Source organism: Ovis canadensis, chromosome 1, assembly GCF_042477335.2.
Source record: "Ovis canadensis isolate MfBH-ARS-UI-01 breed Bighorn chromosome 1, ARS-UI_OviCan_v2, whole genome shotgun sequence".
NCBI lineage: Eukaryota > Metazoa > Chordata > Mammalia > Artiodactyla > Bovidae > Ovis > Ovis canadensis.
In genome coordinates this window covers 230303041-230330097 of record NC_091245.1, presented here as the reverse complement: position 1 = coordinate 230330097, position 27057 = coordinate 230303041, and the positions used below count along the sequence as shown (strand labels likewise).

The window sequence follows — 27057 nt, the reverse complement described above, 5'->3', positions numbered from 1 at the left end:
TGGACTGTGAAGAAGGCTGAGCACCGAAGAATTAATGCTTTTGAACTGTGGTGTTGGAGAAGACTCTTGAGAGTCCCTTGGACTGCAAGAAGATCCAACCAGTCCATTCTGAAGATCAGCCCCGGGATTTCTTTGGAAGGAATGATGCTAAAGCTGAAACTCCAGTACTTTGGCCAACTCATGTGAAGAGTTGACTCACTGGAAAAGACTTTGATGCTGGGAGGGATTGGGGGCAGGAGGAGAAGGGCACTACAGAGGATGAGATGGCTGGATGGCATCACGGACTTGATGGACGTGAGTCTGAGTGAACTCCGGGAGATGATGATGGACGTGGAGGCCTGGAGTGCTGCGATTCATGGGGTCGCAAAGAGTCGGACACGACTGAGCGACTGAACTAACTAATAATTGATTTACTATATGTTAATTCCTTCTGTACAGAAAAGTGATTCACTTATACATACATATATTATTTTTTCATATTCTTTTCCTTTATGGTTTATCACAGGATATTGGATATTGTTTCCTGTTCTATATAGTAGAACCTTTCTGTTTATCCATTCTACATGCAATAGTTTATATATACTAATCCCATACTTCCAACCCATTCCTCCTCTACCCCCTCCACCCCCCCGACCCCACCACCCACCTCCACTCCCACCCCTCCGCCCCGTGAATTCGGTGATGTAGAATAACATATTCAGGAAGATCCCCTGGAGAAAGGCACGGCAACCTTCTCCAGTATTCATGCCTGGAGAATCCCAAGGACAGAGGAGCCTGGTGCACTACATTCATGGGTCTCAAAAAGTAGACATGACTGAGCAACTAAGACACACAAAGAATAACATATTGATGGAAAACACACTCCAAAAACCCTACAAATTGAATTTAGTGTTATTTATTTATAACACATCTTATTTATTTATCACATCTTATTCCAGAAAGAATTTGCTGTAACACATAACACTAATACAAATGGTGAAATATAATGGAATCAATCAAAAAATAAGTTGAATGATAAAACCAAAGCCAAATTAAGTAGAAACAAATATGGGGCAGGGGCAACCAAGCACAAATTATACAACTAAACTTTAAATTTAGTTCTCAGCTCTTCAACAACCGAAACCAAAAAGGATTCATGGCCATTTACATAATTACCATGATGAAAAAAGAGAAAGCTTTGACAGGTTCATAAGGCAAACAAGGCTTTTTTGGACTGAATTCTAAAAGGAATCATTCAAAAGGGAGAATTTCATAGAAGATGTAATGCTTCCAAACTGTTTTCCAAATTCAGTAACAAATTTATGTGGCTAATTCTGATAGCATTGCCAATGATAAAGCTCAGGCCAAATATTAAACTCTGCAAAGTTAATGGCTTCCATTTGTCTTTGGCTGATTCAGGAAGACAAGTTACAAATCTAATAAAGTCATGAAAATCCTACAACAAATTAGCTTTATACTTCACCATTTTCAGAATTAAACTAACAGGCAAGAAAAGATAATGAGCTCTTTTTAGTTAAATAATAATAGTTAACACTTATATAGAGCTCTCTATGTGCCAAGTAGTGTTGTAAGCACTTTATATGTATTCATTCATTTAATCCTCATAACTCTATGAGGTCAATATTATTATACCATTTATTTTACAGATGAAGAAATGCAGACCCAGAGACTATGTGCTTAAGGTCACAGAGCAGTATTAACACTGTCTGCTTGTCACTTGCAATTGAGGCCAACTTTTCCATATGGATGGAAGCCAGTCTTTGGCAACAGAGTGAAGAATACTATTCCCTTCAGTCTATACAATCAGAGGAATCATGTGACTTGTCATCTTTATGTCCCTAGAGCTGGAGAAGGTGTGTCAGCGGCACTGTATCCGTCAAGTCCAACCAGAAAAACAAACCATCCTGGGGACTTAAAACAGAGAGAATGAAATACAAGAGACTGGTTACACAGCAACAGCTCAGAATCCTCAGGAGATGGTGAAGTAGCCTGGTGATTAGCAATGGAGGGAAGGAAGAAGTGTTCTTATGGGAGTCTAGGTGCTGGGTTTGCCCACCGCAGACCTATGGGAGCATGTGAGAGCTGCCAGAGCCCCCACCTCGGCTTTTGTCTTCAACTGCCCTCCATCCTCCCACTGGCTGAACCCTGCCAGAATCCCACTAACAGAAAAATGCACCCTCCAGGGATCAGCCCACCTATGTTACAAGGCAGCCTTCCTATAACATAAGGTTAACAATCCTATAAATGTTGAGGAACAGACCTAAAAGTAAAAATGCCCAGGACTGGCCCAGATATTAAAGTTAACATGTAAAAATTGTGTCTTCCAGTAGCTGAAGCTAAAGGGTTTCAGAAGGCAGGTCACTGGGTAGATACAGAGTTGTTCTCTGAATTCCTGGTCTAGAGATGCTAACGAGGGAAATATTCTTTTTGCTTATACATATGTAAAATACTTCATTCTGCAGGTAGCAAAACCATGGTATTGTTACTCAAGAAAGGGCTACAGGTTGAAAATATAAACAGAGTCACACACTTAGGTAAATTAATTCCGTAAAAACACATTTAGCACCTATGAGGTTCAAGTTGCCAAGACAGAGATTCCTAAATGATGTGGCCATGGCTTTCTGGAGTGCTATAAGCTCTTCATAGATGTGCTCCCAACTCTGATGGGTCCATTTTGTCCCAATTGAGCCCCACACATACATGGTGATGCCTCTCCCATGGAATGATGAACAGAATGGGTCCTATGACTCATGATCAGCAGTATAAACGTTCCTGCAGGAAGTAAGAAGAGTGACCTAACAGCGAATCTCGCGACTATAGCAAGATGATGTGTTGACAGGAAAGGAACAAGTGAGAACTTCCAGCAGCACACAGTCAAGCAGACAGGAGCAGAGCAGACATTCAGACAGCACAGCAATGGGGGGAAGGGAGTGTGTGAGCAGGGGGAGCTCTTCAGGGGGCTTCCCAAAGGACTAGTCAAAATGGCACCAGTTCACAGAGAGATGGAAAACCACCGCTCTACAGGGGTCCAGATACAAGGTCTACTGCCATGAACGGGTTTCCAAAAACCCCAGGATTAACATATGTACCCAATACCTCAAATATGAAGTAGAGAATGAGAACTGTCACAAATGGGAGATAATGTTAAGAGGATTCTAAGAAGAAAGAGATAACTTCCAGCTGGGGTCAGTGGATTTGGAGATGAGTTTTACAAATTTTGGAGAGAAAGTGACATTGGAGCTGTGTCTTATATGTATATTTTTAATTGGAATATAATTCACAATGAAGTGAATCAGATATATATATGTACACACACACACCTAGACAGCATATTCAAAAGCAGAGACATTACTTTGCCGACTAAGGTCCATCTACTCAAGGCTATGGTTTTTCCAGTATTCATGTATGGATGTGAGAGTTGGTCTGTGAAGAAGGCTGAGCACTGAAGAATTGATGCTTTTGAACTGTGGTGTTGGAGAAGACTCTTGAGAGTTCCTTGGACTGCAAGGAGATCCAACTAGTCCATTCTGAAGAAGATCAGCCCTGGGATTTCTTTGGAAGGAATGATACTGAAGCTGAAACTCCAGTACTTTGGCCACCTCATGAGAAGAGCTAACTCATTGGAAAAGACTCTGATGCTGGGAGGGATTGGGGGCAGGAGGAGAAGGGGATGACAGAGGATGAAATGGCTGGATGGCATCACCGACTCGATGGACGTGAGTCTGAGTGAACTCCGGGAGATGGTGATGGACAGGGAGGCCTGGCGTGCTGCAATTCATGGGGTCTCAAAGAGTCAGACACGACTGAGCGACTGAAATGAACTGAACTGAACTGACACACACACACATATATTCCCTCCTACTTGGACCGCTCTCCTACTGATCCCCTGCCCCCATCCCACCCTCTAGGTCATCACAAACCACCAGAGCTGAGCTCCTGTGCTTTACAGCAGGTTCCCACAAGCTGTCCATTTGACACATGGTGGTGTGTGTATGTGAATGCTAATCTCCCAGTCTGACCTAAAGAGATAGAAAAAGAGAAGTACTGGTGGAGGGCACAGCAAAAGGGAAAAGACAACATTGCTAAAGCAGGGGGTTTGGCTGCTGTCTCAGGCAGTCATTTATTGAAGTACAGGGTATAGGAAGAAAGGAGTGAAAAATCAAGATGAACAAGAAATTCAAGATTACACCTAAGAGGCTCTTTAAAAATTCATTGTTGCATAAATCTTCAATGAAAACTGTTAACGGCAATTTTGGATATTTGACTACATTCACTGTATTTTAAAGCAAGTCTCGTTGAAGAGTTATGCCATGCCATTTTACATTAGAAGCAGGGTGCTGGGTAGATGGCCCACAGCCCTGCCTGGGGACTAGTGGGAAGCTCAGAGTCAGTGCCCCAGTCCTGCTGCCCGGAAACTATAAAGTCACATGCAGGATCCTGAGCAAAAGCATGTACCTCACACTATCTAGGGCTACAGAGAATATGTGGAAGGAGGTATTAACAACCAATTTCTCCTTGTAATGAAAGAGAGGCAAAGAATATATTACTAGCTTTGAGTTAAAATAATGGAGTGTGAAAATGTTTCACCTTATGAAATTATTTCATTGTATGAAATAATTTCATGCTATGTGAGTTTTCTGCCAGTGTGAGCATTTGGCTGGTACATCAGCTTACTGACAGATATATTCTAACTTCAACAATCTGACCATTTAAAAAAGTATGAGTGAAAAGGAAATTTATTCAGCTGACATAATTGCAATTCTAATTTCAGATCTTCTTGGCCTCACTAAATATCTCTCGTATTTACAGTTTCATTTTTATATCTCCAGCAATAGAAAAGTTTGCCATGAGAAATTAACTGATGAATTGTTATAAAGCAAAATTAAATATAGAAAGCTAAGTCACTGACAGTTTCCTATATTCATTTTGTGCTTCAGAACCCAGTATATACTTATTTTCTCAAGCATGTACCATTAGCATATCAATGTGAATTAGATGACTTAGTTCATGTAAAGAATGTTAGAGTGAAGGAGGGCAATGCATTTCTTTTGTTGTTTTCAGAAATGCATACAAAAATAGCTGGCCTATCACATTATTACCTGAACCATTATTAATGGGTTACCAAAAGTGGCCACAAAAATGACAGAAATAAAAGCTTTATGTCCTCAGAAGAATTTTGTACTTATGGTCTAGAACAGAGTCCAGCTCTGTTTTCCTTATAAATGGGCTCTTAATGTATCGGATGTTGGTGGAGGGAACACAAGTATTTCCCCCAGGGGTTCCTTTGGCCTGGTGCAAGTCAGTGAGGTGGTCCGAGACTTCCCCATTCTTTTTAACCAGACTTGGATTCACAAGGCTTGGATCCCACTTTCAGCACTGCCAACAACTTCCTCTGTGATTCGGATGTTTTAACCTCTCTTCACCTGGAAAAAGGTATAAATGATTATTTCAAACCATTTCATAAGAATGTAGGAAGGAGAGAACACAACAATGCATCGGGAAATATTTTGAAAGCTGAAAGGCCAAATACAAATGTAGATGTTATAATTTTCCTAAGTGCCTGAATACAACCAACCTTTTGTTTCTAGTTTCAAGCATGGAAGGAAGATTTCTATTTCCTTTTGTGCCTAAATTGAACAAAAGATACAAACCACCTTGATGCTTTTGAATTGTGGTATTGGAGAAGACCCTTGAGAGGTCCCATGGACAGCAAGGAGATCAGTCAATCCTAAAGGAGATCAACCCTGGATACTCATTGGAAGGACTGACACTCAAGCTGAAGTTCCAATAATTTGGTCGCCTGATGCAAACAGCCAACTCATTGGAAAAGATCCTGATGCTGGGAAAAATTGAAGACAAAAAGAGACGAGGGTGGCAGAGGATGAGATGGTTAGAAAGAATCACTAACTCAATGGACATGAACTTAGGCAAACTCCGGGAGATAGTGAGGGACAGGGACGTGCTGCAGTCCATGGGGTGACAAAGAGTTGGACATGACTTAGCGACTGAAAAACAACAACAACAATCTTATTTTGACTTTTCATCTACTTTAAGCATTTGCCTTGAAGAAGCCTTTTGCTGGAAAGCTGCCAACTGATAGAGCTGAAAGGAAATCCAGACTCCACTCCCAGTCTGGCTAGTGGAGATGGAGAGAAAACAGTGCTGGAATTTCCAGTCTCCAAGGAAAGATTGAGTAGGACTGCAGAGGTAACCAAGTCACGCAACCTGTTACAGACTCTACAGGGAACCAGATTTGGTTTAAAATTGAACAACATTGGAGCATGACTCGACTCTGCTTAAAACTAATCTTTGAGAGAGTCTCAACTGTTGAGGCAGAAATTACACAGGCTTTGTCCCAAGCATGGGATGACGTGTGAGAGTCTTCCCACTTGGGGAACTGGTCCCTGTGAAGTTTCCTCTGCCTGGAGAACATGGTTTTTCCTAGTTTTGCCCTTTCTTAAGGAACTCTTTCTTAGGGAATACTTTCCAGCTGACACCCCCACCCTACTTCAATCCAGATCATGTCCAGTGTGAAAACTCACAGACCCTGCACTTTTTTTTTTTTTTTTTTACTGCACTGGCAAGGTTTGATCTTAGTTGCCCCAAGCAGGGATTGAACCCTTGTCCCCTGCAGTGGAAGCTCAGTGTCTTAACCACTGGACTGCCCGGGCAGTCCCTGCATTTCTCCTTTATAATCATGGATCTTTGTTTGGAATTAGTGATTCATTACTTTGACTGATTAGCTCTGTTGTTCTCTCCCCCACCCCCAACTCCCCACCCCAGCAAGCTCCTGAGGACAGGGAACTGTTTGACTTTATAGTGTGACCAGAAAAGAGTAGAATGCTCAGCTCAGAGTGGGCCCTAATTAAATATTTATTAAATGAGTGATGATGGGAAATAGATGGGGAAACAGTAGAAACAGTGTCAGACTTTATTTTGGAGGGCTCCAAAATCACTACAGATGGTGACTGCAGCCATGAAATTAAAAGACCCTTACTCCTTGGAAGGAAAGTTATGACCAACCTAGACAGCATATTGAAAAGCAAAGACATTACTTTGCCAACAAAGGTCCATCTAGTCAAGGCTATGGTTTTTCCAGTGGTCACGTATGGATGTGAGAGTTGGATTGTGAAGAAGGCTGAGCGCTGAAGAATTGATGCTTTTAAAGTGTGGTGTTGGAGAAGACTCTTGAAAGTTCCTTGGACTGCAAGGAGATCCAACCCATCCATTCTGAAGGAGATCAGCCCTGGGATTTCTTTGGAGGGAATGATGCTGAAGTTGAAACTCCAGTACTTTGGCCACCTCATGTGAAGAGTTAACTCATTGGAGAAGACTCTGATGCTGGGAGGGATTGGGGCCAGGAGGAGATGGAGATGACAGAGGATGAGATGGCTGGATGGCATCACTGACTCGATGGACGTGAGTCTGAGTGAACTCCGGGAGTTGGTGATGGACAGGGAGGCCTGGCGTGCTGCGATTCATGGGGTCACAAAGAGTCAGACACGACTGAGCGACAGAACTGAACTGAACTGAACTGAAAGCAATATGATTTGAAAATGTCAAAGCAGAATATTTCAGATCACAAATCATTTCCAGGTAGACATATTTATGCAGATATACACTATTTACCATAAAACCCTCTATGTACAAGGCCATATTGCACAGGAGGGAGACCTTGAAATGAGGACATTAATGAATCAACTTTAATAGCAAGTTAGTAGTAAGGGGAAACGCTGCACATCCAAAAAGGGGGTTCTTAGAAATCGGATGGTTTACAAGGTCCTAACTGGCCATGTTTCCCCATCTATTTCCCATGAAGTGATGGGACCGGAAACCATGATCTTCATTTTCTGAATGTTGAGCTTTAAGCCAACTTTTTCACTCTCCTCTTTCACTTTCATCAAGAGGCTTTTTAGTTCCTCTTCACTTTCTGCCATAAGGGTGTCATCTGCATATCTGAGGTTATTGAGATTTCTCCTGGCAATCTTGATTCCAGCTTGTGTTTCTTCCAGCCCAGCGTTTCTCATGATGTACTCTGCATAGAAGTTAAATAAGCAGGGTGACAATATACAGCCTTGACGTACTCCTTTTCCTATTTGGAATCAGTCTGTTGCTCCATGTCCAGTTCTAACTGTTGCTTCCTAACCTGCATACAGATTTCTCAAGAGGCAGGTCAGGTGGTCTGGTATTCCCATCTCTTTCAGAATTTTCCACAGTTTATTGGGATCCACACAGTCAAAGGGTTTGGCATAGTCAATAAATCAGAAATAGATGTTTCTCTGGAACTTTCTTGCTTTTTCCATGATCCAGCAGATGTTGGCAATTTGATCTCTGGTTCCTCTGCCTTTTCTAAAACCAGCTTGAACATCAGGAAGTTCACAGTTCACATATTGCTGAAGCCTGGCTTCATGGGAAATAAATGGGGAAACAGTGGAAACAGTGTCAGACTTTATTTTTTGGGGCTCCAAAATCATTGCAGATGGTGACTGGAGTCATGAAATTAAAAGAGGCTTACTCCTTGGAAGAAAAGTTATGACCAGCCTAGACTGCATATTCAAATGCAGAGACATTACTTTGCCGACTAAGGTCCGTCTACTCAAGGCTATGGTTTTTCCAGTGGTCATGTATGGATGTGAGATTTGGACTGTGAAGAAGGCTGAGCGCTGAAGAATTGATGCTTTTGAACGGTGGTGTTGGAGAAGACTCTTGAGAGTCCCTTGGAATGCAAGGAGATCCAACCAGTCCATTCTGAAGGGGATCAGCCTTGGGATTTCTTTGGAAGGAATGATGCTAAAGCTGAAACTCCAGTACTTTGGCCACCTCATGTGAAGAGTTGACTCATTGGAAAAAACTTTGATGCTGGGAGGGATTGGGGGCAGGAGGAGAAGGGCACGACAGAGGATGAGATGGCTGGATGGCATCACGGACTCGATGGACATGAGTCTGAGTGAACTCCAGGAGATGGTGATGGATGTGGAGGCCTGGCGTGCTGCGATTCATGGGGTCGCAAAGAGTCGGACACGACTGAGCGACTGAACTGAACTGAACTGAACTGGCCATGTTTAGAACTTTTAGAGGAGGGACGTGAGAAGAGCAGAGTTACTGCTTTCCAGGTTTAAAGGCACAAACTCACAGCAGACCTCGGAGAGAAGTTCTCTTCAGGACCAGGTACCATATGAGACAACAGAAAGTTGCACGGTGGGGCCGCCCTGTCTTTCTCAAGCTGTGAAGACACTTCCAGAAGCACATGCAACAGCAGCCAGCCTGCTTGTGTTCTTTTTACTTTCTTCTGTTCTATAAAGTTGAAAGACATGGCTTACTTGGCATTCATTCACATGAATATAAATAAGAAGGAAGATAAATTTTTCAGAAAATATTCTTCAAGCACCACAGCAAGATAAAGCAGTTAATTGTTCTTAAACCTGATTAAGCCGTACTCCAAGAGACTGCTCTTTGGATAAATTCAGTTCCCATCCCCTTTCCATCAGTTTTTTTTTTTTTTTAACTTTGGCACACACTTATTTACACACAGTTTGGTGCCAATTTTCAACAAAATAAGGTTTCTTTTTAATTTCTATATTGTGATCTTCCTTTACCTTTCAATTATTCTATGGAACATACAATTAAATTCCATCTTCCTCACTAAGTGGCTTGAATTTATGACTTCCTGGGAGCTAACACATTTATTCGTGTGTTAGACAAATATAAAGAATAAGGATGCTGAGTAGTGAAGATCATGGGGCTTTTTTTGGCGCTTTTAAAGCTATAGAGTTTCTTTTCTTTCCTTCAAAAGGTTGTACACAATAAATTACATGGCAAACAAAAATGAATTAAGTGAGACAGAGAGATCAGAGAAGAAATAAAGAGGCGCCAGTTTCTGTGGAGGGTCTTTAATGGATCATGCTTTGGGACTATCAATTTGGAAAGAAAAAAATCAAATAAAAATCCATTCCGTACTCATTTTGCAGACCTCATCCTTTTCTTTGTTTTCACAGAAGTAACTCTGCCAATATTCTATTGTATATAGGATCTATATTGTTTTCCTACTGTGTCCTAATATTCCGCAAATTCTAACTCTCTTAAAGGCAGACAGAAATTAAACAAATTAAATGCTGTTTGTTAAGTAATTTCAAAATAAGGATAAGCAGGACACTTTCACTTACACACTGTCAACCATACAACTTCCCCTTTACTTTCACCATTGCTCCTACTATGACTAGCAGAAATCCTAAAAGATCAGATAATAAAAACCCAAAGAGGTCTTCACGTTTTTTTTCAACTTCATACTCAAAGCCAATCTCAAGCTATGAACTGCTTTCATCCTTGAGATTGTTTGAAACCCATTAATTTTATTCTTCCTTTGGGAAAGTCAGAACAAGCCATGATCAGAGAGAAAACTGCCATTTGTTTCTCTCTATGGAATTTCTGCTTTATTCCATTTAGTAGCATCTGGGGCCGAAGACATGGGTTTATTCTATGCTGGGGAGGAATAATTTATTTCTCCATAATGGTGAGTACCTAGCAGAGTTCCTTGAACACAGAAAATGTTCAGTGCAAATTTGGCGAAAGAATGGGTGAATGAAAGAATAATACAATTTTCATGGTTTTAAAATGAATCATTTCCACACTGTTATCTTACTACAGTTTAAAACCCCTTGTTACCCAGTCTTTACAAAATAGGTTTTAGGCTTCCATATAGAGAAACAAGGGCTTCCCAGGTGGCACTAGTGGTAAAGAACCCACCTGCTAATGCAGAAGATGGAGAAGATGAGGGTTCAATCCCTGGACTGGAAGATCCCTTGGAGGAGGGCATGGCAGTCCACTCCAGTATTCTTGCCTGGAGAATCCCATGGACAGAGGAGCCTGGCAGGGTAGCAATGAATTGGACACCAAAATTAGAGATACCAAGGGAACATTTCACACAAAGATGGGCTCAATAAAGGACAGAAATGGTATGGACTTAACAGAAGCAAAAGATATTAAGAAGAGCTGGCAAGAATACACAGAAGAACTGTACAAAAAAGATCTTCATGACCAAGATAATCACGATGGTGTGATCACTCACCTAGAGCCAGACATCCTGGAATGTGAAGTCAAGTGGGCCTTAGAAAGCATCATTACGAACAAAGCTAGTGGAGGTGATGGAATTCCAGTTGAGCTCTTTCAAATCCTGGAAGATGATGCTGTGAAAGTGCTGCACTCAATATACCAGCAAATTTGGAAAACTCGGCAGTGGCCGCAGGACTGGAAAAGGTCAGTTTTCATTCCAATCCCAAAGAATGGCAATGCCAAAGAATGCTCAAACTACCACACAATTGAACTCATCTCACACACTAGTAAAGTAATGCTTAAAATTCTCCAAGCCAGGCTTCAGCAATATGTGAACCATGAACTTCCTGATGTTCAAGCTGGTTTTAGAAAAGGCAGAGGAACCAGAGATCAAATTGCCAACATCCGCTGGATCATTGAAAAAACAAGGGAGTTCCAGAAAAACATCTATTTCTGCTTTATTGACTATGCCAAAGCCTTTGACTGTGTGGATCACAATAAACTGTGGAAAATTCTGACAGAGATGGGAATACCAGACTATCTGACCTGCCTCTTGAGAAACCTGTATGCAGATTAGGAAGCAACAGTTAGAACTGGACATGGAACAACAGACTGGTTCCAAATAGGAAAAGGAGTACGTCAAGGCTGTATATTGTCACCCTGCTTATTTAACTTACATGCAAAGTACATCATGAGAAATGCTGGGCTGGAAGAAACACAAGCTGGAATCAAGATTGCCAGAAGAAATCTCAATAACCTCAGCTATGCAGATGACACCACCCTTATGGCAGAAAGTGAAGAGGAACTAAAAAGCCTCTTGATGAAAGTGAAAGAGGAGAGTGAAAAAGTTGGCTTAAAGTTCAGCATTCAGAAAATGAAGATCATGGCATCTGGTCCCATCACTTCATGGGAAATAGATGGGGAAACAGTGGAAACAGTGTCAGACTTTATTTTGGGGGGCTCCAAAATCACTGCAGATGGTGATTGCAGCCATGAAGTTAAAAGACTCTAAAGCGTGAATGACACGCTTACTCCTTGGAACAAAAGTTATGACCAACCTAGATAGCATATTGAAAAGCAGAGAAATTACTTTGCCAACAAGGCCCTTTTAGTCAAGGCTATGGTTTTTCCTGTGGTCATGTATGGATGTGAGAGTTGGACTGTGAAGAAAGCTGAGTGCTGAAGAATTGATGCTTTTGAACTGTGGTGTTGGAGAAGACTCTTGAGAGTCCCTTGGGCTGCAAGGAGATCCAACCAGTCCATTCTAAAAGAGATCAGTCCTGGGTGTTCTTTGGAAGGACTGATGCTAAAGCTGAAGTTCCAACACTTTGGCCACCTCATGTGAAGAGCTGACTCATTGGAAAATACTCTGATGTTGGGAGGGATTGGGGGCAGGAGGAGAAGGGGATGACCGAGGATGAGATGGCTGGATGGCATCCTCGACTTGATGGACATGAGTTTGGGTGAACTCCAGGAGCTGGTGATGGACAGGGAGGCCTGGCGTGCTGTGATTCATGAGTTCGATATGACTGAGGGACTTAACTGACTGACTGAAGCAACTTAGCGTGCACGCGTAGTAAAGCAAACTATGGCAGAGAAATATTGTGGCTTTAGGAAGGCTTAGAAAGTAGGACCTGCGTTCAACTAAGCTTCACATTAAGCCAGGAGGAGGGATTGCTTTGGAGTGTGAAGCAAAAGTAAGGTACTCCCAGCTGCAGAATATTTAGAAAGTTTTCATTTAGGAGGAGCAATGAAATGCCTAAATCAACCAGCACCCTTCACCTTGTCCCATAAGGTTATTAGGGAGATACAGTGTGACTTACTCTGAGAGAAATCTTTGCTTTTACTGACCTACAGTTGAGTTCGTGTGTCTCTAAATTTTTTCCTTTGCTTTTACTTTTTTCTCTCGATGACTTCGTAATTTCCTGTTTGGTCTCTCTACAAGGGACCAAGTGAAGGTATTAATAAATCCTAACTCTACAAAGATGACTGTTTCAGACAGCCTTAATAAAAGCACAAGTCCCTAGCTTCTTCATGATGCCACCTTCTTTCAAGAAGCTGCTGAAGGCCACCACCCAGCAGACACACGGTGTCAAGGACTGTGTAAATGCCATTCCTCCCTTTGCGACACGGTGCTTAATCAGGGAGGGAGTGGTGACTACGCGACCCCATGCGCTTAACTGGAGCACAGACTCCCTTAAAGGCAAACTTTGCAAACAAAAACAACCTTGAAAAAGACCCTTAGGCTCAGATCAATGCTCAGAAACATTGCCAATTTCCCCTCACATTTCACGGATGTGTTACTTACGCGGGAGGAGAGGCCTCCTTCCATCCTAAACCCAAATCCCTGTTCTGTCCCTCGAGCGCAGTGGGGACTTGTCGGAAGAGCCCTTGGGAAAATAGGTGCCCCTTCTCTCCTTCGTCGGCGTCAACTCGGGTCACCTTGGCCGAGTCCTCCCTGTCCCTCTGGGAATACTTTCGTGGTGCCTTGACCTTAGCCTCTCAGAGGAATTCTCTATGTGCTCTGGAGATCTACTGGGGGTACTGGATTCCCAGCCCTCTGGATCTGCCTGAAGGGAGAACCATCCTGCGGTCCCCAACCCCCCAAAGCTCTGGGACCTCGGGGGGGTTGCGCTAGCCTTTATTAGTCATCATCCATTTTTTAATCGGAAAGATCTCAAGAAGGATGGTAAGCGAATCCCAGTCGCAAGTCAATTTAAATAACATTCCTGGGGAAATTCAATCACTTAACACTGAGATACCTACGCTAGCAAGAGCCCCCGCCCGTGTGGCTGGGAAGAGTGCGACTGCTGAATTAATCAAGATCAGGGGGCCCCCAGGCTGCGCGCAGAGCGTTAACCCTTCCAGCCCCGGAGAGTACCAAGAGGGGCTTGGACGAGCGCGGCTGGCCGGAGCCAAGATGCCCAGGGCAGCCCCGCGCAGGCTGCCTCTGCCATCTTGGGCGGTTCCGGACGCCCAGCGCCCGTCCGGGGCGGCTGGAAGCGCGGGGTTGAGGTCAGAAGCTCAAGAGGCAGTTCGGGCGGCGGGAAGCGGCCGCCTCCCGCAGCTTCGGCGCGCCTCGGGCTCCTCCTTCCGCCCAAGCGTGGCCGAGTGAGCACTGCTCCGGCCGCAGGTAGCAGACGCGAGGGAGGCGGCGCACAGGACCCGATCGGAGCGCCAGGGGAGGGGCCGACGGACAAGCGGACAGACGGACCTCCCGCCAGGGACCCTAGCGACGGTACGCGCCGGCCATGTGGGGACCCGGGATCACGGCCGAAGGCGTGTCGGTGGCGCCCGCGCCGCCACCGCTGCTGCCGCTGCTGCTGCTGCTGGCCCTGGCGCTGGTGGCGCCCTCGCGGGGCGGCGGGGGCTGCGCGGAGCTGGCGTGCGGCGAGCGGGAGCGCTGCTGCGACGCGGCCAACGCCACCGCGGTGCGCTGCTGCAAGCTACCGCTGCACGCCTTCCTCGACAACGTGGGCTGGTTCGTCCGCAAGCTCTCCGGGCTGCTCATCCTGCTGGTGCTCTTCGCCATCGGCTACTTCCTGCAGCGCATCATCTGCCCCAGCCCACGCAGGTACCCCCGCGGGCAGGCGCGGCCGGGGCCACCGGGGGGCGCCGGGCAGCCGGGGGCTGAGGGGCCGCCCGACGACGAGGACGACGACTCGCCCGAGCTGCTGCGAGACGAGGTGGCCGCGGGCTCTCAGGACTCGCTGCTGGACAGTGGCGGCGGCGGCGGCCGGGGCCGGGCCGGCGGCGGACGCTCTGCCCCCTCCTGCGCCTCGGAGCACGAGCTGCGCGTGGTGTCGCCGGTCTTCCTGCAGCTGCCCAGCTACGAGGAGGTCAAGTACCTGCCCACCTACGAGGAGTCCATGCGGCTGCAGCAGCTCAGCCCGGGGGAGGTCGTGTTGCCCGTGTCGGTACTCGGCCGCCCGCGAGGTGGCGGCGCCGGGGAGTCCGACGGCGGCGGCGAGGGCCGCTTCCCGCTCATCTGAGCACCCGCGGTCTCGCGAGGACCACGCGGACAGAACCGGGCCGGGGGCTGTGGGTGGGACGCCACGGCCCGGGTGGCCGCGGCCGCCGCCAGTTGCCTGAGACCCCCGCCTGTCGCCCGGAGACTGGGTTGGGGCCACCCCCACCCCCGCTTCCCCAGGGATGTTAAGTTTCCCTACATTTCATTCGGTTCAAGAAAACGATAGGCACGCGCGGCAGGGAAGACCGCCGCAAACCAGCCCGGAGCACAACTTTAGAGGACGTCGCCGCCCTCAGCCTCCCTTCGGCTGGCTTGTGTTCACTCGTAAGTGCCTGCTTCCCGAATGAGAGGACACAGGAGCCTCTGGAGAAGGGCAGTGACCGTTAGGGATGCAGGGGAAGGGGCGCAGTTCCACTCCTTTCCCTCTCGCCTGGACAGGTCGAGGTCTCCCAGGATGGGCGGAGGGCAGGAGGCGGGCCAGGACTGGAGACTGCTGCGCGCGGGTCTGGGCCAGCAGCACCTAGGTATGGTCGAGCCCTCCCTCGCGGAGAAACACCCCCAAACCCTTCCGTGTCTTCTTGGCGCAGCATAGTCACAGCTCACAGATTAGTAGGGGGACAACAGTGATACACGGCTAGTTGCTGTAATTAACACAGCAATTACGGCACATCCAAGACCATACTCATAATAAGGTACAGTTGAACTTTTGATTTTTCAGTAACTGAGAAGATATTTATATTTATTTGTCTTTTATTTTTATATTTTTACCATGTATTAAACGCATGGTATTTCTGCAATTCATGACAAGGTAATCATCTCAATGCCTTTTTTAGGCCTTAATGGCCCAGAAATTGTCTCACTCTGTCATTATTGTTTAATAAAATGCTGGATATTACTTCATTTACAACGGAGAAAAAGAAGAGGCATGGTCAAACAAGAAAACATTATGTGATTAAATACATGAAGGATACCTTATTTTCACTATTTGAGAAAAATATATTTTATTTTTAGTACTGTGGCATAATATATAACTTTTATAATAACTATACATTATGTATGTAGTCTAGGTGATAGTTACGTGTAAAATGGATTGATACATGTATACCATACTACAAAGCATGATGTCATACACTTTCCCTCCATTTTTCATTTGGAATACACTTCACAACATAGTACAAAACGTAAGACTTTGTTGTGACTTGTAACTTTTGTTTAAAGCCATAACTGTGCTGTGTGGTATTACAGAAGGATTACAGCAGGCACTTAAGGAAACAATGTCACTGTATCAGTTCTGCCATTCTATGAAATGTCCTTTAAGCAAATGGTAATATAAAATAATGCATTAAAATGCATTATGTATAATGTACATATGCGTATTGTCTATGTACAATATACACATTGTATATCTTATTACAGTTTGTGATTATCAAGAAAGGAAAAGAAGGAAAATAAATTTTAAAAGGTTTTTCTGCTTAGGGAAAGATGAATATTACATTGAGAAAAATTACACAATGGACCTCACACATGTGTTTAGAAAAGTTGTTCTTATGATTGAAAATTCCTGACAATCCTGAGAAATCTTAAAATATCTGTATTAGAAAAAATTATTTAATTACTTTAAACTTTTTAAAGCTGATTGAAAAAGTATGAGAGTTTTAAGAAATCTTAAGATGTCTGAATTGTTAGAGAAGAGAATGGTTTATTCTAAACTTCTAATAGCTAATGACCCTGTCATTAAAGTGAATCATTTGAAGTGTATCAAAACAGAAAAATATTAAAATCTTTCTCTGTGCAAATTGTATTAGATGTGTAACTATATGGTACTGTTTTAAAATATGAAATGTGTGTCTTTATCATTTAAAAATAAGTTTAAGCTGTGAATTGGCAAAAGATCAGGAGTAGAGACTGTATCAGCTTTTACTGAGAATGGTATAGGGTTTAATGAAATCACATTATATTGAATGATCACAAATACTAATGTTACTCAAACACTGTACATTTTATTTATATGTGGTTGTCAATACCACCCACCATTCAGACAAACCAGGAAGTTGCCTTATTCCTTTAAGTGATTTATCCTTTGAGGGCACACTTTTAAAAAAATCACCCATATCTGAAACATCAACATGAATATCCAAGTACCAGTATATAAAATATATCCTCATGTTGTTACTACTAATATCTTGAACTGTACAACAAATCTTGTGAAAATACACGTGATATGAATCGAGATGTTTTTCTTGTACCAGCTTATGAAACATTTCTCTCACTAGAATTCAGAAGGTCTCTAATGTGACACCAATCACATGATGAGATTCTACTGAATTTTAAAAGTAAGAGTTTTACACTTGTTTTTTTTTCCTACCCATCATACAAGCCTTTATTCACATCCTTCAGTTTAGTAAAAAAAAAAAAATGAGTTTGACTCTACTTTGGTTTTTTTCTTATAATTCATTGATTTACCAAGCACAATTCTGTTAAATACTGAAGATCTATTTTTATTAGTGGTAAATGAACATATCTCATAGTAATGCACACACATATTTCACCTACCATATTAATATACACAGAACTCATGTATTCAGAACACTACAATATCCAGTCAGGAACATTTTTAAAGCACTAATAGCAGTATCTTGGTATTAAGTTTTATAGATTTCACCTGGAAGTTTTTTATTGCATAGAACTAGTAGCAAAATAGAAATGTAGAAAATAGCTTTATTCTTTCACCTGAAAATAAATCATGATGAAATGCTGACTTATTTTTTAATATTCTTCTCTATATAATGTAGAACACAGATATATCTATAGAGATACAGACATATCTACATAGATACATAGTCTGTGACATAGTTTTTGCAAGGCTGCTACATACATGCAAACCTTAATCCAGTACTAACTGACTTTTCCTCCTGATTTTCAGCTATCAAAGTAATTCACATACTAAAACATTTTTTATTTTCATTGACTTCACATGACTAGGGAAATAATGGCCCTGGATATGGTAAAAATCCATCTGGAATGAAAGAAAACATGATTGATTTTCTAAATCGTGTGTGTGTGTGTAATCACCAGTTGCTTAAAAGCAATTTATATTGGTGTTCAACATCATAATCAAGGGGAAAATGTCTTCTTGAGATGTAATGATAGTTTTAAGAGACCGTTAATTGCCACATTCTGCAGATATGCATGTGTTCAACGAAGGAAAATGGCATTGGCAATTATGCCAAAGGGCATGAAGTGTACTGTATAAGGAAAATAAGATTCAATTGTAAAGGCCGAAGGGAACATTAAGGAGATGGCCTCAACAGTTTAAAAGGCAATATGGTAAGTATCTTAATGTTGTACTTTATGTATATAGTTTCTCTCAAGTGAAATTAATAAAAGAAACAATCCAGAACATGAAGATTGTGTTCAGATTTATATAGTCTTCTACACTGACTTGTAAAAATTTCACGAATTATAATTAATTTGAATTTCAGGATTGAGAGAAGCAATGATGAGTTGTTTTACTTTGAACAACCCAACATTAGCCATCTCTCCAAGAATGTAAGTTGCAGACAACCAATCAATAATAGAATATTTGGCAAGTTTATGTTGAACTCACTGGTTTAAATTTATGTTTTCATTCTGGTTTCATCCATTGGTGAAAAGGCTAACATGGTAGGCTAAGGGAATGTGTTTTATCAAGCAAACATTAAGTCAGTAACCAGCTAATTGCAAGAAACAAAGGCATCCTTTCTTCCATAGAAATGGGAAGGATGTCTTAATTCTGTTTTCTTTAATTTTGCCTATAAAATAATAAAATCAAATAAAACCAATACCTTTGATTGTACTGAAATCCATAGAGAACTTAATTTTACTTATTTATTCTCTTTTACTTACAGAATTCACTTAATTTTATGGTAAAATTATTATATGGAGGATATTTAGGCTTGCCATTAAACTAAAGATTATCACTTTTTTCCCTCCTAGCTAAGCACCTTCATTGTCTTGATACCTTCGAGTTCTTATTTTCTTTCTTTGTGTGTTGTTCTTTGGATTTTCAGTAGATGATTTCTCTAAAACTCCCAGGTGGCTCAGATGGTAAAGTGTCTGCCCACAATGCAGGAGACCTGGGTTCAATCCCTGGGTTGGGAAGATGCCCTGGAGCAGGCAATGGCAACCCACTCCAGTACTGTTGCCTGGAAAATTCCATGGATGGAGGTGCCTGGTAGGCTACTGTCAATGGGATTGCAAAGAGTTGTACACGACTGAGCAACTTCACTTCATTTCTTAGAACTCCAGGTTACTCTTTGCTATGATTTAATATCACTCTAGTTATGCCTTGGCTTTTTGCATGAAGTTTCTTCTTTTGTTAAAGCAGTATTTTCTAAGTGTTTCCTTTGTATTCTGTTTGCATCTGACTGCTGTAGGTTTCCAATTTTGAACCAGGTGGTTTTTCCCTTTTATCCGCTAATTGATTCTAAACATCTCTCCCTTTGTTCTGATCTACAGAATTTCCTCTTTCACACTGGGCAGAAGATCAAATCTTTGCATCTCTCTAGCAAAGACTTTAATTTTTCTAGTTTTCAAACACAATAAATCTTGATTTACTTCTGTCTTATTGCTGCCTCTTTGTTGGCTACATTTGTTTCATCAGACAAAGGCTTAGAATTTTCTAGATTTATTTCTGTTTTGTTTTGTGAATTTTCTGTATTGACCAAAGATTTTACCAGATAAAATTAATTTTGATTGTTTTCCTCAGCCTTCAAAGTATCTCCTCTTGATTCCACTTTTCTCTTATAACCTCTGCTGGTTTGTCACATTTCTCCATGTGAGTTAGCCAAGTTGCCAGATTCCTGTAGATACCAGTTTTACTTCTTCCCCTGATGTTATAGTCTCTGTCTTCTGTTTCATAACTCTATTTTCTGAGTTTTTTTCTTTTTTGTGGCAGTTCTTCATAGTATTCTTCTCATATTTCTTTATTTCAATCTTTTCTGTTGATGTAAGCAACTGAGATTAGAGCTCTGTGTCGGTTCTATATCTGTGTCTGGCATTTAGGGATGTTCCCTGACTCAGCTTTTCTTGAAAATTAAGCTCATGTTTCTTTACATTTATCTCTCTTCACACATTATCATTTTGACTAGACAAATGTTTAGACTTTTAAAAAAATCTTTTTGTTTCTTAGGATAGATATGGGCTTCCCTGGTGGCTCAGATGGTAAAAAATCTGCCTGCAATGCAGGAGACGAGTTCAGTCCCTGGGTCGGGAAGATCCCCTGGAGAAGGGGATGGCAATGCACTCCAGTATTCTTGCCTGGAGAATTTCATGGACAGGGGAGCCTGGCGGGCTACAGTCCATGGGGTTGCAAAGAGTCAGATACAACTGAGCGACTAACAAGACACAGCAGGATAGATACAGTTCTTTGACTTGGGCTTCCCTGGTGGCTCAGATGGTCAAGAATCTGCCTGCAGTGCAGAAGACACAGGTTCTTTGACTTACTGTCTTGCATGTTCTTTGGCTACATGTGTTCAATTTCAGAGGCAATAGTTTAGATTCATATTCACGAGGCTTACAAGAGGAGTGTTCTCTTTCTAAATAAATTTCCTTATTTATCTGTTCCAGGTCTTAGCTGTGGCCTGTGGCATCTTCATTACAGCATGTGGGATCTTTCATTCGAACTCTTTATTAGTTGCAGTATGTGGGATCTAGTTCCCCGAGCAGGGATTGAATCCAGGCCCCCTGCATTGGGAACACAGAGTCTTAGCCACTGGATCACTAGGGAAGTCCCTAGAGGAGTTTTCTTGAATGAGATCTCCTGATCTATCCTTATTTTTTGTTCACTGAATCAAAAATATGTCTTTAGATCCACTATGGTCCACTCCCAAGCGTGTCTTCTGCTTGGATTCTGCCATAAGTGTGTGCAGTCCAAAATCTTCAACCACATTTTTCTTGATTCAATAAAGTACTGATAACTGTTGGCTGCAGGTTTTCTAGTGGTATTTTAAGAAAAAGTTTTTTGTGGGCTTCTACATTTTCTTTTTGTGTGTGTGTAATTTTTATTTATTTATTTTATTTTTGGCTGTGCTGGGTCTTCCTTGCTGCTCAGAGTTTTTATCTGGTTGCAGAGAGTGGGGGCTACTCTCTATTCGCTGTGCATAGGTTTCTTGTTGCAGTGGCTTTTCTTGTTGCAAAGCACAGGGTCTAGGGCACATGGGCTTCAGTAGTTGCCACTCCCAGGCTCTAAAGCACCAGCTCAGTAGTTGTGGCATACGGGGTTAGTTGCTCCATGGCATATGGGATCGTGCCAGACCAGGGATAGAACCTGTGTCTCCTGCATTAGCAGGCAGATTCTTTACCACTGAGCCAGCAGGGAAGCCCTACCTTTTCTTCTAATTGAAAAACATATACACTCTGTAGTTCTATTTTTTTTTCCTATTACTTGGTTTTCATGAGTAGTATTTTTCACATCTGAAGAACCTACAGATGTCTGAGGTTTAAATCTCTGATATATCTGACTCCTTCCTAAGGGTTTCTTTTTGACAAGTTTTTAGGATTTGGAGTTAGCCCTAAGTGTTGTAATGTCGGCCGGATCTGCTTACTTGGATACACATTAGGGGTTTTCTTCATGCCTGCAGGATATCTACTTTGGAGGTGTCCTGAGGTGAGTGTCAAGAGTTGCATTATATTACAGTTTTACAAATTGTAGAAGACTTGTCTTCTACTTGGTTACCTTTATCTTTAGGAGTTTTGTCTCTTGGTGCCTGTTGAGTTTTCTGTGGGTACAGTCTTTTCCACACAAGTTATCAGAGGTTTCTTGATTGTTGTCAGGAGTTCAGCTGATAGACATTTCTCCCAGGGAACTATCCCAAGTTTCTTGTCTTATCTTCCGGGTCCACAATTTGCTGTGAAGTTTTCATAGGGCTGTAGTTTTCTGTTGGGTCTTTCATTGATTCTGCCCCTTTTTTGAAAGTGAAAGTCGCTCAATCATGTCTGACTCTTTGTGACCCCCATGGACTATACAGTCCATGCAATTCTCCAGGCTAGAATACTGAGTGGGTAGCTTTTCCCATCTCCAGGGGATCTTCTGAACCCAGGGATTGAACCCAGGTCTCCCACATTGCAGGAAAATTCTTTACCAACTGAGCCACAAATTTAGGCATCCTAAACAATCTTTTTTTTTTTTTAGCTTGTGAGATTTTCCTCTTTTCTACATTTCCTCTTGAATAGGGAGTCCTTTTATTCTCTGGTTGTATTGTACCTTTGGTGTTTGTATAACCTCTTTGGTGCCTGTTGGATCATCTTTTTTTGGGGAACAATTAGTTCAAAGGATGTGTATTTTTCACTTATATTAATATCTCCAGATTGCTCTTTGTTTAAAAAAATTTTATTAGCATACAGTTTATTTACAATATTGTGTTTCTGCTGTACAGCAAAGTATATCAGTCATACTTATATCCACTCTCTTTTAGATTCTTTTCCCATAGAGGTCATTACAGAATATTGAATAGAGTTCCCTGTGTTATACAATAGGTCCTTATTATATTATTTTAATATATAATAATTATACATTTATATATTATATATAATTATATATATAATAATTATACTACTATTTTATATATAGTAGTGTATTAATCAATCTCATTCTCCCAATTTATCCCTCCCCCTTTCCCACTTTCCCCCCAGTAACTGTAAGTTTTTTTACATCTGTGACTCTATTTCTGTTTTGTTCATTTCTACCATTATTTTTTAGATTCCACACATAAGCAGTGTTACACGATATTTGTCCTTCTCTAGGATGCCTGTCAGATCTTCTTCCAGAGTCCTCATTTTTCCTTCACTTGTTCCAAGTGGTCTCTTAAGTATTCTTAGATTTTCTGCTGGTTCCAGCTTGTGCTTTGAAATGTTCCTAAGCATTTTGTGAACGTCACCAGCATTTGTTCCTTTGGTTCTTCTGGTGTTTGCAGGAACTCTCTGATACGTGCCATATCTTCCAGGGGTTCTGGTTTTACTTTAGACACTCTCAGCAGCCTCCTGAGGCCTGTTAGATTTTCTGCTGGTTTTGGATTCTGCTTCCAAGTGTTCCGTAGCTTTCTGGGAACATGATCATCATTTATTTGTTCCTCTGGTTCTTTTGGTGTTTACGGATGCTCTCTCTCAGACACTGTCTGAGACCTGCCGGGTTGTTCATCAGTTCTGGTTGTATCACAGTGTCCTCAGCATTTCTGTGATATTTGCTGGGTCTGGTCTTTGCCTTGGTGTGCTCCTATGCCTTCTGTGGACATTATCTCCATTTATTTGTCTCTGTTTCGTTTGGTTTTGTGGGAGCTCTTTGACACTGGCCAAGTCTTCCAGGGGCTCTGTATTTTTGGGTGGTTTCTACAGTGTCCCAAAGTCCCTGATCCTGCTCTGGAGTGCACCTAAGCCTTTTGTGGACATTTAATTTTTACAAGCGTCTGTCATCAGTCTATAATTAATAATTTTGTAAATTAATTCCTGAAATTTATAGTACTGTGTTGGAGTTCTGGCAATTCACCTTAAGTTAAATATCTTTTTTTTTTTGCACCCTCTGCTTTAAAATTTTGTATTTTACATTTTAGCCTTTCTTCCAAAGAATAAATATAAGCATGCAAACAATTTTAGATACAAGCTTGGTAGCTGCTTTGGGGTGATAGTTTTCATTTGCTGTCATGACGATTATCATAATAATAGCTGTAATTCATTGAATGCTTCCATATGCCAAACACTGTGCTAGCTGTTCTATGTGTATTGTCTCACTTAAAATTCATAACAAAAGGAGCTAAGGATTATTAGTCCCATTTTATAGATGAGAAAGGTGTGGCTCAGAGAGGATGAATGGTGTGCCCAAAGCCATGTTGTTGATATGTGGACGATTCAAGGGGTAGATCCAGCCTGTCTGGCTGCAGAGCTGGAACTCTCAATCATTCAACTTCTCAACATGCTCTCAACCTAACCCTTCAGAATATCTTATCAACAGAGCTATGGCTTAGCTGCATATTATATGGCATCCCCGTCTTCCCCTGCAAGCTAATAAGGGCTCTGAAGTGAAGAAGTGAAAGTTGCTCAGTTGTGTCTGACTCTTTGTGACCCCATGGACTGTAGCTACCCAGGCTCCTCTGTCCATGGAATTTTCCAGGCAAGAATACTGGAGTGGGCTGCCATGCCCTTCTCCAGGGGATCTTCCCGACCCAGAGATCAAACTTGGATCTTCCACCTTGCAGGCAGATTCTTTACCATCTGAGCCACCAGGGAAGCCCAGTAAGGTAGCTATTATATGTTATTTGCTATTTAAAGGAAATATTATTAAAAATACAACAGAATCTGGGTTGGAAGTCTCTAATGACTCAACAATTATTTGTGGGCATGCAGAAATATTTCATGGATAAAACCTGAAATGATCCACAGAAAAACTCAGATGCTGATTTTTTCCATTTCATTCAGCCAGTTCCTTCAGTGCCAAGTGTGCCTCCTTCCTGGTCTGGCTTCATTAACTTTAAAAAAGCATTTCTTTAAAACAGCTGGTAAGTCGTTTCCAGTATTTAAAAAAAGAAACAGATTTTTATATGCTCAGAATAAAATGAGAATCATAGAAGCTAACATTACAAGTAAATATCCAGTGCCAGCTAATATCAAAGTAGGGACAAAAATAGCTTCCTAAGTGAAGGTTTTTTTTATATTCTTGTGGTAGAATATGATTGTTAAGACTTCATGTAGAATAACATAGTGGTTTAGAGTGTGACTGCCTGGGTGAATCTCTGGACTCCAGATTTACTAGTTATGTGACCACGAGTAAGTTGCTTAATGTCTCTAAGCCTATTTTCTCATCTACTAAATGAGGAGAGATGGTTGTAATGAATATTAAGTCAAAACCAGACAAGCAACTTGAGAGAAGCACAATTCTTCCTGGTACTGAGATCTAGGAGAAGCATCTCCTGTGAGTTTTCATAAAGAAGCTGCTGTAATGTCAAGAATAACAGTCAACCATCTTTATGCTAAATATGTTCCATAGATCTTCTAGGAATGAGATCCTTCATATAGGCTAATGGCATAACATCATAGCTCACTACAAGTTTTCAAGAGAGCTAAAAATATCTAGAACTCTTAACTCTTGATGCTTTTTTACAGAGGAAAGTATATCCCTATCTCAAAAAGATGTCTTCATCCTCATATTGATTGCATCATTATTTATAATAGCCAAGATATAGAAGCAAACTAAGTGTCTATCAACAGGTGAATGGATAAAACAATTGTGGTATATATACATACAATGGTAGAGGAGGAAATGACAATGCACTCCAGTATGCTTGCCTGGAGAATCCCATGGACAGAGGAGCCTGGCAGGCTACAGTCCATGGGGTGGCAAAGAATCAGACATGACTCAACAACAAAAACAACACCACACACACACGCACACACACACACACACAGAGGTATATTATTCAGCCATGAAAAAGATGTGAATCTTCCTATTTGCGATAACATGGATAGACCTTGTGGTCATTATACAAAGTGAAGTACAGACACTGTAAGAAAGAAAAAGATACTGTATGTTCTCATTTATATGTAGAATCTCAGAAGGCTGAACTCATCAATACAGAGAACAGATTGGTGGTTGTCAGAGGCAGGGATGGAGTGGTAGAGTGGGGGATGGTGGTTAAAGAATACAAACTTCCAGTTACAAGTTAAGTAAGTCCTGGGTATCTAAGGTACAGCATAGTGAGTATGGTTAGGAATACTATGCTGTATATTTGAAAGTTGCTATGTGTGATGATGGTTAGGTTATTGTTACGTTATGTAAATTGTCACTTCAGTCATGTCCGATTCTTTCTGACCCTATGTACTGTATCACACCAGGCTCTTCTGTCCATGGAATTCTCCAGGCAGGAATACTGGAGTGGGTTGCCATGCCCTCCTCCAGGGAATCTTTCCAACTCAGGGTTTGAACCCATGTCTCTTATGTCTCCTGCATTGGCAAGCAGGTTCTTTATCACTAGTGACACCTGGGATGATGGTTATAACCTAGATTTAATGTAGGGATCATTTCACAATATATATATACATATATCAAATCATTATGTTGTACACTGAATGCTAATACAATGTTACATGTCAATTCTATTTCTTTTGTTTGTTTCTCCTTTTTTAAAATTTATTTTATTCAAGTATAGTTGATGGTTATATTTCAATGGAAAAAGAAAACAACCTTCCCAAGAAGCAGGGGGTTGCAATGGATTCTAGGACCAGATTATTGAGGCTCCTGACCCCAGATCCAGTGCTTGTTAGAGCTGTGATTCCAGTTGAATTGCTTAACTTCTCTGTGCCTCATTTCTACTTCTAAAAAGGAAGCTAAAAGTAGTACATCAGAGGGTAAAGCTCTGAGATGCTGGCACCCAGGAAGAATTGTATATGAAGTGATTGGTGTTCCCACTGTGAATGGACTTGAGGGAGAGGAGCGGTCGAGGTTGACCTCAAAGCCATGAGAAAAGTTTTCTGCATTGAGCTCTGAGGAGAGCCTGGACTCCAGAATGTGTCAGAAGCATATCCTTGGTACTGATCAAAAGCCCTAAAATGTACATAACTTTGAGTCGGCAGTTGATCTATTCCACGGAAATAATCAGGGTCCAAGACAGGATTACAAAGACATCCATCAAAGCACTGCTCAAATGGTGAAGTATTGAAAATTACCTAATTATCCAACAGTAGGACACTGATTAAATAAATTCTGCTCTATTCATACAAAGAGATGCTCTGCAACCTTTAAAATGATGTGATAAAACATCTATTAGTATGGAAATATGTTTATGATATCATGTCATTAAATGAAAAGAATTAGCAATAAAATTATAAACATACACACACACATACGGGAGAAAACTCAAGTTTAAAATCCATCTGTTATGTTGTTTCACTGAGATATACCAACTAATGTATAGAAACTTCAAGCTTTTTTTTGTTTTGCTTAAATTTTCAATTACATGGGTAATAACAAATATATCTTCCTTTTAAAAAAAGAAAACATTACAGCAAAGTTC

At 41.7% G+C, this 27057-nt stretch overlaps 1 protein-coding gene and 1 long non-coding RNA gene across 2 annotated transcripts; one reads left to right on the top strand and one right to left on the bottom strand.

The window, feature by feature from the left end:
• Positions 1-4085: 4085 nt before the first annotated feature.
• LOC138424613 (uncharacterized) lies at positions 4086-10935 on the bottom strand. The gene is made up of 3 exons (XR_011250885.1): positions 10744-10935; positions 9134-9294; positions 4086-5423 (listed from the first exon to the last, which is right to left on the bottom strand). It is a non-coding gene; the product is annotated as an uncharacterized lncRNA (long non-coding RNA).
• A 1998-nt stretch (positions 10936-12933) lies between these two features.
• Positions 12934-18419, top strand: C1H3orf80 (chromosome 1 C3orf80 homolog). Its single transcript, XM_069561693.2, has one exon. It carries the CDS (start codon positions 14301-14303, stop codon positions 15039-15041), a length of 741 nt encoding a protein of 246 aa, XP_069417794.1. The 5' UTR covers positions 12934-14300; the 3' UTR covers positions 15042-18419.
• Positions 18420-27057: the final 8638 nt, after the last annotated feature.

Coding starts and splice junctions, on each gene's coding strand:
- C1H3orf80 (XM_069561693.2), top strand. CDS start 14,301: ATGTGGGGACCCGGGATCACGGCCGAAGGCGTGTCGGTGGCGCCCGCG.